At 42.8% G+C, this 13,703-nt stretch overlaps 1 protein-coding gene across 1 annotated transcript in view; it reads right to left on the bottom strand.

Annotated features, from left to right (window-relative positions):
* Positions 1–9,447: 9,447 nt before the first annotated feature.
* Positions 9,448–13,703, bottom strand: part of LOC102259072 (FERM and PDZ domain-containing protein 4) — a 49,239-nt gene continuing 44,983 nt past the window's right edge. Inside the window, exons 14-15 of the mRNA XM_014528927.1 lie at positions 13,480–13,699; positions 9,448–11,678 (exon numbers count right to left, since the gene is read on the bottom strand). Coding sequence (XP_014384413.1) covers positions 10,351–11,678; positions 13,480–13,699 — 1,548 coding nt within the window. The 3' untranslated portion in view covers positions 9,448–10,350. The remainder of the gene's footprint in view (positions 11,679–13,479; positions 13,700–13,703) is intronic.

The raw sequence follows: 13,703 nt of genomic DNA, 5'->3' as shown, positions 1-13,703 counted from the left end.
TCACCCCCGCCCCCCCCCCCACACACACACACAGGCTCACTGAACCCTTGGCTGTGCTGGCCAGGCATAGGTTATGGTGGGTGTTAGGAAATACTAGTACATAATTAATTGCAGAGAGAGCAATCAGCACATACCTATCTCTGTCTCTATATCTCTCTGCTTCTCTCTCTCTCTTTTTAAAAAATATATTTTTATTGATTTCAGAGAGGAAGGGAGAGAGAGAGATAGAAACTTCAATGATGAGAGAGAATCATTGATCAGCTGCCTCCTGCACGCCCCTCACTGGGGATTGAACCCGCAACCCAGGCATGTGCCCTTGACCGGAATCAAACCCGAGACCCTTCAGTCTGCAGGCTGATGCTCTATCTACTGAGCCAAACTGGCTAGGGCTCTCTCTCTTGTAAAATCAGCTGGCCTGTTTTCACAGACTGGAAGGAAACCTCAGCTATTCAGGAACTATCGCTGGAGAAAGAAGATTCAGACCAACTTAGCTTGGATGGCGTCCCTTGATCTTGCCATCAGCATGGATTGTTGGGCCTGCCCGTGGAGGGGAACCCATCCAGTAATGTTGAAGAATACCCATCTATTTCTCAAACCCCACACTTGGGCATACATCCTAGAGAAAAATCACAACAGATATGCACAAAGAGACAGGTACAAGAATGTTCATTGCAGCAGTGTTTTTAATAGCAAAAAATTGTAAACAATCTAAATGTCCATTAACAGCAGAATCTCAATTCTAATATGCAATAGACTACTGTAAAGCAATAAAGAGAAATGAATGAAAACGCTATCTATTAAAAGGTATAGTTCTTATAAAACGAATGTTAAATAACCAAATCAAAGTGTGGAAGGATATGTACAGTATGATACCATTTACATCAAGTTCAAAAAACATGCCAAACAATATCACACATCGTTAAGGACATCTCATTATGTGGTCAATCTGTAAAGAACTGCGTGGGAATGATACAAAAGCAACGTCGGGCTTGATATCTGAGGAGGATGAGAGGAACATGGGGCTGGGGTAGGTGGCTCAGAGTATTGCCACTCTCTCTGTTTATTTCTTTAAAACAAAGATCCAAAATGATAAGGTAAGTTGCTAGGATCTGACCAATCCGGGTGGGTGGTACACAGGAATCGACTTCATAAAATTACAGAGAATAAGGTAGGCTTCAAGTATACAAAAATCAAATCTAAATCAATGTGTGCTAAAGTAGAGCTAAAAACAAGCTGACCTGCACACCTAGTTATGCACACCTCCGTCACGGCCAGGGCAGGGTACCCACACATCCCATTTGCCCACGTTGTCACCAAAATCATAAAAATGCCAAGCTAGGGCTCCGTCGTGCACTACACAGGATTTTCATGACAACAATGGAGCTGACACCTCTGGAACTGGTTTGCTCTCTTCACTGAACGCTAGATAACGGCCACAGAGAAAATTTCGAGGGGGGAAATAAACAGTAGGAAAACAATTAAATATATTTTTTATTATTGATTTCAGGGAGGAAGGAAGAGGGAGAGAGAGAGAAACATCAATGATGAGAGAGAATCATGGATCGGCTGCCTCCTGCACGCCCCACACTGGGGTTTGAGCCCACAATCCGGCATGTGCCCCGCTGGGGAATCGAACCATGTCCTCCTGGTTCACAGGTTGACGCTCAACCACTGAGCCACGCCGGCCGGGCTAGAAAAGCAATCTAGAATTGAAAGGCACGAGCTCTCAGAAGATGCACTAAATTCCAGGCAGAATGAATGAAAGAAAATTCCAGACCTAGACGGACCCTCTTGAAATTCACGCTTGGAGGGAACGGAAGCAACAGATCTTGTAGGTGAAGTGGGGGAGGACCTTTAAAGGAACAAGAATAGCATTTAGCAAAATGATGCAAAGAGATGATGGGCAATGACACCCAGGTTCTCAAGGAACGTGACTTTGAACCCGGAATCCTGTAGGCAGCCAAATGATGGACGAGGCAAAAGGACGGAGTGAAGGCATTTGCAGACAGGCTAGATTCAAAAAGGCTACTTCCCACGGGGAACACTTCTCTAGGCGATATAGGGTACAGGAAACCGTGGGGCCCATTCGAAGGATGCTGGGAAGAGAAGTCCCGGGATGGTGTTTATTACGATAAAAACAGGTTGATACTAGAAAAGGAAGTCAAAAGGCTCTTGGGGCGTAGGAATTGCAGCTTCTGCCTGCTTCTCTGGGGATGCTTGAGATGCTCCATTTTGGAGGCCAGCCCGTTGTAGGAGGCGCTGCTGTCCTGAGAGCGCCATGCCATGGCGCCTGCCTCATGGACAGGTCACAGGTACGACTGCTCAGGTAAGCTCCTAGCCCTTTGCTGGTCACACAAGGAGCACCCCCGAGCCCCGCCAGGCCTCCTCTGGCCTCATCACCACCTGCCGGCACCTGCAGGAGAGACTGTGCGTGAAAACCGCCTGGCTGAGCCCATTCCCAGGACCAAGAGAGGCAATAATAAACGGTTCTTTATGCTTCTGTATTTTGGGGTGGTTTTTAATGTATCAATAGAAACTGCAGGGGAGTGGGCGGAATTTAAACCTCGAAAGTAAATACAAAGGGATCTAAACATGGCATCGTTTTGAGAAATCTTGTCAATCATTTAACACAGTGATCCTGAGACTTGAGCATGTATTAGAATGACCTGGAAGGCCTATGAGATCCCAGCTTGCTGGGCTCCACTCTCAGAGGGTCTGGGCAGGTCTGGGAGCGAGCACAGGAGTCTGTGTCCAAGTTCCCCGGTGATGCTGATACTGCTGGTTCAGGGGCCACCCTTTGAGAACCCCCAGCTTAAGATACCATGAGGTCACTGGAAACTCTCTTTCCTCTTTCCTTCCACGTGGAGGGCTCTTTGTTCCGGCTGCTGAATGACTTAGTTTCTTGAGAAAGCAGTTGACTACACGGTTTTCCCAGGTTGCAGCGGTTACACAATTTTGATCCTTAAACACTGTAGGAAGCATTGCTTTTAACAACAATGTAAACGCGAAGGTACTGGTGGCCTAAGGTAGGGGAGGAAGCGAAGAAGTGAGACAGGCTAGGGAACACACAGCTTCATTCCACATAGATGAGGACTCCAGAGAGACCGTCTAAAGATGACTGAACAAGAAGCAGAGTTGTGATTAGAACTTTTCAAGTTCACTAGGTAACCAAGAATAGAACATAATAATAATCTCCCTATCTATCAAACACTGGTTAGGGAAGTAGAATAAAAGGCGAGGGCTAACGTAAGCGAGTGAATTCCTTCTTCTTCAAGAGGTAGTCGTTAGAAATCATCCAGAGTTGGTAAGTCAAAAACTTCGTTAGAATTAAGGAGAAAACCATGAGAAAAACTAAAAGCAGAAACTGATGAAATGGGTTGTGCCTTGGAACTGGCAAGGCAGGTGGGGAGTTACAGGACAGGAGATGGTTGTTTTTTGTCCTAAGTTCTTTGGTGGAACTTAAATTAAAAAAAAAAATACATGCTGGTATTTGTTAGATGAAAAACAATGATGCTATTTACTTGGTCCAAAACTGATGAACGAAACTGCCATTACTGAGTGCAAATCCTGATTCTGACTAACATCCGTGATTGGGGGTGAGCTATGTGGCGTCTCTAAATGCAATTTCTTTCTTAAAAAAGGGATGATAATGGTAATTTCTCAAAGGTTGTTCTAGGAAATAGATGTGATAATGACACATAAAGGTCATGTAGCACAGTACCTGGCACATTTGCATGAATAAATATTAGGCAGTATTATTATTAATGCCATCAATATCATACGGGCAATAGATTGGAGACCAAATTCAACATGAACAACTTAGGAGCAAGCGACCTGAGTGGACTAATCCCCCTTCCCATAAATCCTTGAGAAAGACATGGTCCCGCTGGTTAAAGTCCAGCGTCTTTAGTGATTCATCTGCCAGTTGAATTATTCAGTCTAACCCGATCTCAAAGTCATAACTGGGCTCTGGGATGAGCACAGTGAATATAGTCATAGTGCCTCAGAACACTTTCCTATGGACCTCGCGCTAAGAAAATCCCCACCTGTACAGGCAGTACATCAAAAGTATTGGAGTTCCCAGCCCAGAGCAACTTGGAATATTAACACAAACATCCATCCATAGAATGGGCCAGGGCAGAGAAAGCTGGAGGTTGCCCATGTGGATTTTGATGGCTTATGTCAGGGCTGCGGTCGCGAATGCCTTTCAAGTCTGTATTTCAACTGGCTACCCTGAGGGAAGAGCCTTAGAGGACATGGCAGACAGACCCTTGGGTGGTCCTGCCCCTGGTGGTCATGCCCTGCCCAGCCTTCTCCCCTTGAGTGTGGCCAGTACCTGTGACATGCTTCTAAACAATGGAATATGGCAACTGGGAAGGAAGATAGACTGAAGGACCCCAATCTGTTAGTTTTGAGTCAACCAAAAGCACAATTATCCTGGGCGGGCCTGGCTTGATCAGGTGAAAACCCACAAAAGTGGGAGGGACTAGGCCCTCCTTGAGGCCAGAGATTCTCCCTGCAGGCTTGATAAAATGAGCAGCCACGTCGGAGATGGCTTTGAAGCCTTTAAGACCTCAGGGCAGCCATGTAACATCTCCTAAAGATGGAAGATTGAAAGAGGGAACTGGCCAACACAGATGAAAGTGCAGCAAAGAAACAAACAGTGATAATACGGGAAACAAAATGAGCAGCAAATGTAAGGGGGGGAAGACAGCTGACTATGGAACTGCTGACATGGCCCCTGTTGGAGATTGGAGCCGTGCAGGCCAGAGGAGGGCAGAGAGGGTGTGGTTACCCACAGAAATCACCGCGGTGGCTGTGATGAAAAGGATGAAGCTGTCCCAGAGGAAGTAGCCCTGGGAAAAAGACACTGACATGAGAGGAACTCTTGGGAGATATTTGCCAACATTGAAAGTACCAATGATAACATGTTGGAAGCGGATCCAAATTTCGAGAGGATTTGCCAAAATACAGAAAAGATGCTCACTCCATATAAGTTATATGATGACTCAGAGAAGGCGAGCGCTGTTCAAACTACTCTTTTAAAGGCTTTACAAAGAAGACCCACTTTAATTCTCAAAGTTTCTAATGTTTAAATTACCGTATACTAAAGAAATGTTGTACTCTATTTTCCCACATCCTTAACATTTATAACTGACAGTAAGAGAGTGATATTTTGAAAAAAAAATCAGTGTAGGTCACGGCACAATTGCAGCTTGCGTTCACTGCTTATTAAGATCACTTTGCACAGATTGGGCTGCCACGGGCATCTTCAGTCCTGCACATGCGCAGTAAACACTGCCTGCGTGCTGACTCACTCTGAGTCCCTTCCTTTCTTCACACATGACAAGGGATGACCCATTCTAGAATTTTCGGCAGGGACCATGTCAATGATGCTCTCCATTGTTCCCACCCCCAGCAGCTAGCACAAGGTCTGACCAGATTAGGAAGTTGTTAATAGCTATTTGAATGAACGAATGGACATATCCAGATTCTAAGTGGGGACAGGAGTCATGGATCATTTAGCGAAAGGATAGGATGTGCAAAGGGTACAAATCAAGATGAAAACAGGAGAAACATCACTTGGTCGGCGGTTACCAAGAAAGCTTAGCTTCCTGAATCCCAAAGCTCCTTCTGCCTCAAGGTGTGGATGCTGCTGCTGCAAATGGCACAGAATTTTGGTCCAAAGTGTGGAGTGGAAAATGAGAAATAGCAGGTACAATGAAAAAACACATGCCACACCTCAGTGCTTTAGAATTAATGTGCAACAGAAAATTGAGATGCAATTAAAAATGTGGAGGGAAGATTAGAGTCAGCTGAGCTGAAGGCGGCAGGCTGAATGGTGAAGTGAGCTAGTTGGGATGAGCTACTGGCTTATCTACTTCTTCCAGCGGAGTAGGATTTAAGTCATTCCATTATTCTGTGCAGCAGAAATATTTGATAAAGACACGAATTGTTCTTCCGTGGATTTCCTAGATATAGACTTTGAAATTAAAAAGTGAGAGGGTTTGGCCAGGGACTAGGTGAAATAACTAAAGAGTATCCAAGTTTTCTGGTTCAGGTTGTTATGAATGAAAAAGCAGTTTAAAAGGGAAGGTTCTGCCTCTTTGATCTTTCAAAGCTGAGAAGCGATTTCTGCCATCTGACTTTAAAGAAAGATTTGGGATGTTATAAAGAGAAAGTTTTATCATCACCTTGGGACTGCCAGAGGCAAACTAACTCTGAAATCCATGAAACCAAACCAAAAACTAGTCACACACACACACACACACACACACACACACACACAAAATCCATGAAACCAAACCAAAAACTAGTCACACACACACACACACACACACACACACACACACACACACAATCTACTCAGACACCTCCCCTACACCACTATTCACCCAAACACATACAACTATCTACTCAAACACCTCCCCTATACCACTATCTACCCAAACACACACAACTATCTACTCAAACACCTCCCCTAAATCTCTATACACCCAAACTTCTATACACCCAAATACACCCCCCCCCAAAAAAAACTGAACACTTTCTGAGCAGAGACAAAATCAGGTTAGAGAGAAACAATGTGATATCCATGTATTTTTTTAGCCCTGTGAAGATTTCTAAATGTCCGGAAGCCATAGGAATCACCTAATCATGGCTGATTTTGCTTTTTCTCTGATTTCAAAAACCGTCAACTTAATTATGAACGGTGAAAACGAGTCACAGAGCTAACTTCTCCCATTGCCAAATCAAGAGTAACCCAGGAGGAATGAATTAGAGTGCCATCCCGAGGAGCTCAGAAGTAACACCAAAAAAAAAAAAATAGCTGGCATTTAGAAATGTATGTGACAGGAACATAAATGAAGATCGTTGTTCCTAAGATAAGTCTTAAATTCATAGCGAAAGGAATCGACCCATTGCAGCGCTACTGTAGCTGCTCATTTCAAGATTATTTTTCTTTTCTGGAAAAATAATTTATTTCGTGATTAGACTAATTCTAGTTGGGCCTGGGAGTGAGTCTGTGTTAATGTTAATGTCTGAGGCAATTGCATGAGTTGTTGGATTTACCGTAAGCCTGATGCTGTGGTGGTGGTTCATCTGAGTGTTATGTCTTTGTGCGTGTCAATCGTATCCATTCTGGCCAATCCACTTACAGAAAACATGGTGCATCTGAGACTCAAACAGAAAGGCAAGTGTGGTCAGAACAACTTTCTAAGTCCAAAGTTAAATCCATAACCATATACAATAATAACAACATGAGTATATATACAGAAAAAAAGTTGAAAAAAGATGCCCTAAATTGTTGACAATGACTGTCTTTGGGGTTGGGTTTATAGGGATTTTCACTTTCTTCATCATTTATTTTGGTAATATTTAATAATTCTTAAAAGTGTGAAAATAGCATTGAGATTAAGTTGAAAAGTTCTTATCTATAGAAAGTTCTTACTGAAACAGTCATGGATTAAGTGCTATAATGTCAGAGATTTGCTAATATATACAGTGTGGAAGGACATGTGTAGAAATAGAGAAAATAAATTAGACATGAATTGGTATGTGATGAGTACATATTGCTTCATTCTATCATTGTGCCTACTTTTGTGTATGCTTGAATGTTTTATGATAAAAAAAATTAATAAAAATGAAGTGATACAATTGAATAGAGGCTGGGGAATAAATGTAAAGAAGCTCAAGTACAAGGAATTTCTATTCTCTAACTTCAGCGGTCGCCAAACTTTAGTAAATGCAACCCTACCTGTGACCCTCTTTTTGCATACATTCACCAGGCATATGCTTGTTAATTCATTTATTTATTTAAAATGATGTACATATACCACTGTACTATTATGCCATTATAAAATATATGCAAACATAAAAAAAGGCTAGAGAAAAATCAACACAAAATCATTCTTCCTATACTCTACTGGACATGGACCCCACTTAGGATCCCATGTGTGGTGAGTGGGGGAGCCCCTTAAGGTTTCCTAAGTAGTAAAGAGTTTGTTGATAAGAAACAGAAATTTATCGGAGCACCCACAGATAATGGGAAATGGACTAGAAAGACCCAGAGGGATTTCGCTGCGGCCTCTCAAAGAACTGAAATGAACAAAGAAGTTGTTCCAACTGAATATGTGACTTGAACAAAGAGCATCACTTCCTTAGCATTTCTTTTATACATATGCAATACACATAATGTATTCCGCACATGGAGTCAGGATACAATATGCATATAAAGCAAATATCCCCACATATTATCTTGGGCACTGTATTTAACACAATCATTATGAGGATAATAAAATCTAACATTAATTATTTAATCTGCCAGGTGTTGTGGTAAGAACTTGACATACATGAGTTTGCTTAAAACTCATGACAACCCTATGAGACATAGAAAAAAATGGATTGGCTTTCCCAAGATGAGAGGGCGAGAAAATGGCAGAGTTCAAACGTAAATCAAGTTTCTGACCTCAAACCCCATGCCCTTAACTACGTAACAATACTGCCTCCATAGGGAATTAATGGCAGTGTCCAAACCATAAGATTGCTGTGATGATTAAATGAGATAATATATGTGATATGTTTAGCACATTGTCTGACATCGAACACACATCCTATTAATGTTAGTATTTTAGTACACAGAATATTTACCAAAAATTTCCACAGTAAACACCATTAAGATTTCTCAATATCAAACATCAATATTTAGAATTGTAATAAAATAATGTTTTATTTAAACATTATTTTGAATAACACATGTCTAAACTCCTTTTGTATGCTACCATCTACAACTATGTGTGACTTTTGTTACTGAGTCTCTATAGAACGACTGATGAGAGACAGCGACTGTAGACTGTGTTAAGCCTCCTGTCCAGTAGGCTATAAAAATGGAAATATCTGTACTTGGCATATACTCCTGTCATATTTTAAGGAGCCACGTACATAAATAGGAGTGTGTGTAGCTTGAGCACTAAATGACCCATGAACTATATATGTACATGTCAATTTTATTTTACAATTGCAGAGTTTGCATTCTTTTGCTTTGACCCAAAGATACATTTTGAGAGAGACGACAGTTCTGAAAACCTTTTTGCATCCTATCGGTTTTACCTAACGTGGTCAAATTGACCACTTGTTATTTTTTTTCAGCTTTCGTATATCTATAGGCCAATCCAGATGAGATCATTTCATAAATAATGATTTGTTTAATCATGGCTTCTATAGTAGAGTAGCCATCTCTCTCTCTGATTTGCTGAACATTCCGGATTTGAAATTTTGTCCCAGTGTTCGGCTGTAATTCCAAGTTGGGTTGGAAGTATTGGCCCCGGTAGAGGTGCGGTATGGAGCTCTGTGGTGCAGTCTGCTTTCCACGACTGGATCTGCACTTGCTTTAAAGAATCATCAAATGTTCCTCTTTTTTTTTTTTTTGTAATTTTGCAAATACTTTACTAAATGTTCTGTCACTCTTAAGGGAATTCTAAATTTCATGGTTGAGTTGGGGAGGTGGATGATGTCTTTGGTTTACGTATTTTGACATTTAGTCAAAGCAGATCTGTCTTTTCATCAAAAAATTAATTTTAGTATTATTCTTTCATTTTATGTAATTAGATAATCTATAACTAGGTATTACCCAGGAACCTGCTCATCATTCTCTCTGTTCTTCTATTGGGAAGTATTTTAATTCTAGGAACATCTGGCAGAGCATTTGTGTTGACACAATAGAATCCACCTCCACCCTTTTTGAACCCAAATGGAATAAGCCAAAATGAAAAATGTAGGATTCCTGGAAGAAAGCATCAGATAACCAAATGCTATGAGCAAAAAATTAATTTATTATATATCTTCTCTAATCATTCATAATAGCTTCTTGGATTTTAAATGTCTTTTTGCTATTTCCAATGCTTAAAAATCATAATTTTAAAACATAAGTACTGTTTTATATACATTGTGATTTCTTTCCTTTTTTTTGTTTTTACTTCTAAATATGAACGACATGGTCTCCAAATATCCACTTGGAAGGAAAGGGGATGGGATTCATTGTTTTGCTCTAACACAGTAGAATTTAAAATTTCACGTCATATACCCCGAGTTTCGACTATATGAAAAATAGCCAAATGTCATCACTTTCTCGTATAGCTCTTTTACATGTATATATGTATCATATAAACAGAATACATCTGATTAGTACATTTCAACATCTCACCAATGTGACTCTTTTATCTCCTTTTTATACAAAATAACAAAATATACAGAGAGAAGAAAGGAGACGTCTGTTCATCGTACAAGAAAGAAAGGAAATAAAAGTTCATGTATGGCTTTGCAAAGGTAGATTATGATGTGACTTTCACACTTTTATTTATTTAAAAGCATCTTGAGAGAACGTGTTAGTGTGCTTACGAGGGCGGCCATGGTGGTTGAAGGTCGCGTCGACAGCCCGACACTGGGATCCCCAGTGGTCTTTCCCGTGGCTGCCTCGGCAGCCTTCAGGAGACAAATGTAGTTTATGACCACTTCATCGATCTTCACTACAATTTCCTGCCGCTGTGTTTCGGAGCTCACGACTTTCACTAATCGCATGCAAGCTTCTGTTAGGCAACAGAGCACTTGAAAGCTGGAAGTCATAGCTACGAGCATCTCCTCTGGGCTTTTCTCGGCCATTGCCATTTTCCTACAGGCACTTCCTAACTGTCTGGACTCAATGGACAACAGTTGCTTGTACTGAGAAAGTGTAAGGTCATATGTTTCAGGGCGTGACTCCTCTCTCTTCCCCTTGGTTGCCCTGACAAGGCAGAGTAGCTCATTGGCATCGTTTTGGGCTGCGAGGAACCCATCGGGCATTGCATATGTGCTCTGCTTTAGGGCACTTATTCTTGCAATCCGGGCATCAAAAGCCAGGTTGCTGAAGTCCGTGTCATCTGGGCCACTCAGGTCTTCGGCCCAGACCTTCAGCACTGGACACCTGGACAGCTCCCCTTCTTGCTTCTGAATCCCAACAGCCAGGGGTGGGCTGGTTGGTTCCGGCATGGCTTTAGTCATCTGTAGTGGAAAGAGGCAAGAGACCCGGTGGGTGGGTGCTCCCTCCTCTTCATCCTCATCCTCATCTTCATCCTGCCCTCGGTTTAGGAAGCAGTAGCTGAAAGGTCCCCGGCATCTCCAATTGCTGCCCTCCAGCTTCCTCAAAGGTAATGTCTTATACAGCTTTGAGTCTTTGTGAGCCACCGGGGACCTTTTGTGAGGCTTCCCGTCGGGGCTAAAGTGCATCGAGCTTTGGGAAAAACTTTTGGTGAGCTTCTTTCCCAGGGGGAGTTCTGCTCGCCTTTCTGAAGTGGCCTCCTGTGCTTCTTCTGTGACACCTGGACACTTGAAGCTGACCGTACCCTTGGTTCTCTCTCGGAAGGTCTCCAAACCTACACATCCTGAGAGGACGCTGCTGCTACGTCTCAGAGCCCTCTGGCTGGGGGGTGTCCCATGGCTCTCCCCTCTCAGATCCAGTGGCTGCCAGCTCACAGCCTCTCCGTAGGCCTGGGATGCTTGGGAGAAATCATTGGGGTCTTGATTTGGAATTGGCACCTTTGATTCCGAGTGAATGTTTGATGGTAGCAGGATGGGATCAACTTCAGGATATTGAGACCACACTGAAGGCATGCCTCCTCGTCTCTCCTTCCCAGACTCTGTCAAAGCTACACTAGGGGTAGTAGGAAAAACAGAGAGAATCATTAAACATCGTATGGCGGTCAGTTCGCTACATCTCTCTGTGATGATTGCTATTTCCCAAGGATGCATTCTAGAAGGGCTGCCATTTGTCAGGGTCACCCCGCTTTCCAAAGACCGACTTCTGAGATCAGATTAAAAAAATACCGTAATCTGTTATTTCTTAAACTGCTGATTCATTTGGAATTGTCTAGAAATCCCCAATGTTTCCAGGGAGACAATGGAATGACATGAATTGGTTTGCTCCCATTTACCTGTCAAAGCTTAGACACATAATTAGAAAAACGCACATTCTAGGTATAAACTATTCAAACATGTTTATGACACTCAAGTTTCATTTCAAGGGAGTTAGGTTAATCCTGGCATCTGTTAATTTTTTATAAAGAAGTGGCCTAATTTACTGAATGCAAATTATATCAGCTCGCCTTTTAAAGAGGATCCCATGAAATTCTCCTGGTACAGGTTTTGAAGTGGAGACACTGGGCAAATTATGTGAAGAAAATCTCCATTTCACAGAATTTTTGTGAGAAGAGGTAAGTTGGTGAAAGCATGCTCTAATTAGTTTAGAGATAAAGATAACAGTTCGGTGATGAATTATGTAAATTCACAGGCGGGTTTCCCATGGCAGGTGAAGCCAGTGGTGGGTTTTAAAAAAATTGATTTTAGCCCTAGCTGGTTTGGCTCAATGGATACAGCGTTGACCTGCGGACTGAAGGGTCCCAGGTTCGATTCCAGTCAAGGGCACATGCCCGGGTTGCGGGCTCAATCCCCAGTAGGGGGCGTGCAGGAGGCAGCCGATCCATGATTTTCTCATCACTGATGTTTCTATCTCTCTCTCCCTCTCCCTTCCTCTCTAAAATCAATAAAAATATATTTTAAAAAACTGATTTTAGGTTTGAGACAGAGAGAGAGAGATCAATTTGCTGCTCCGCTTCTTTATGCATTCATTGGTTGATTCTTGTATGTGCCCTGACCGAGGATTGAACCTGTGACCTTGGTGTATGGGGACAGTGCTCTAACCAACTGAGCCAGCAGGCTAGAGCTTTTTTTTTTTAATTGAGTGGTGGGTTTTGAGAAAGTAGATCATCTTAAAAGAGCAGGAATAGACATTAACCAATATAAGATCTCATTAACACATCAGAATATTCTGCTGGGAGTCTTACAGAGTCAAGAGGAATCTGTAACTATTGCTGAAAGGCAAATGATCTCTCCCAGTCCCTCCAACTCCCTGACCCCCTTGCTCTATGATCCTTCCTTGCCTCTCAAAAATGAAATGGCAAAAATCAGAAATCCAACGCCTTCAAAAGGAAATCAGACCGTTTTGTGACTCTAAGCAATATTATCTTGTAATCACAAGTCACCCAGGGCACTGCTGAAAGTCTGCATTTAGAATTTAGAAACAAATACTGCTCCCTCAGATTCTAAAAGCAAGAACAGAGCAAGATTCTAAAGAGCAGTGCTATCTCTACCATTGATTCTTAAGGAGAGTGGAAGAGAGAGGGAGAGAGAAACATCGATGTGAGAGAAACACATCGATGGGTTGCTTCCTGCACGAGCCCCGACCAGGGCCCGGGCCGGGGAGGAGCCTGCAACCCAGGGACCTGCCCTCAACCGGAATCGAACCTGGGACCCTTTGGTCTGCAGGCCGATGCTCTATCCACTGAATCACACAGGCTAGGACAGAGATTTCACGTTTTTTAGGTTTGTTGTGAGTTGGGTTTACACGCTCCTGGTGGATCAGGCGAAGCGCGAAATCCCTCATTTCTGTACCTGTGGTTTCCTTAATCTTGGGGAGTCGATGACATCCATCTCTCAAAGTCCCAAACAGGGGTTCAGCATTAATGGCTGTGTGCAGGGCAGGCACTGTCATCCGGGGACACACCCCTTCCGGCTGAGGGTGTGATTCCTTAAAGGGGGCTCCGTGGCTGGGCAGCCCGGGGGCTCTCTCCTCGGAAGGCCCGTAAGGCCCGCCTTTGCCCGCGGAGGCGCAGAGC

The sequence above is a fragment of the Myotis brandtii genome, unplaced genomic scaffold, assembly GCF_000412655.1.
Source record: "Myotis brandtii unplaced genomic scaffold, ASM41265v1 scaffold659, whole genome shotgun sequence".
Classification (NCBI taxonomy): domain Eukaryota; kingdom Metazoa; phylum Chordata; class Mammalia; order Chiroptera; family Vespertilionidae; genus Myotis; species Myotis brandtii.
This window is presented reverse-complemented; position numbering and strand designations above follow the sequence as displayed.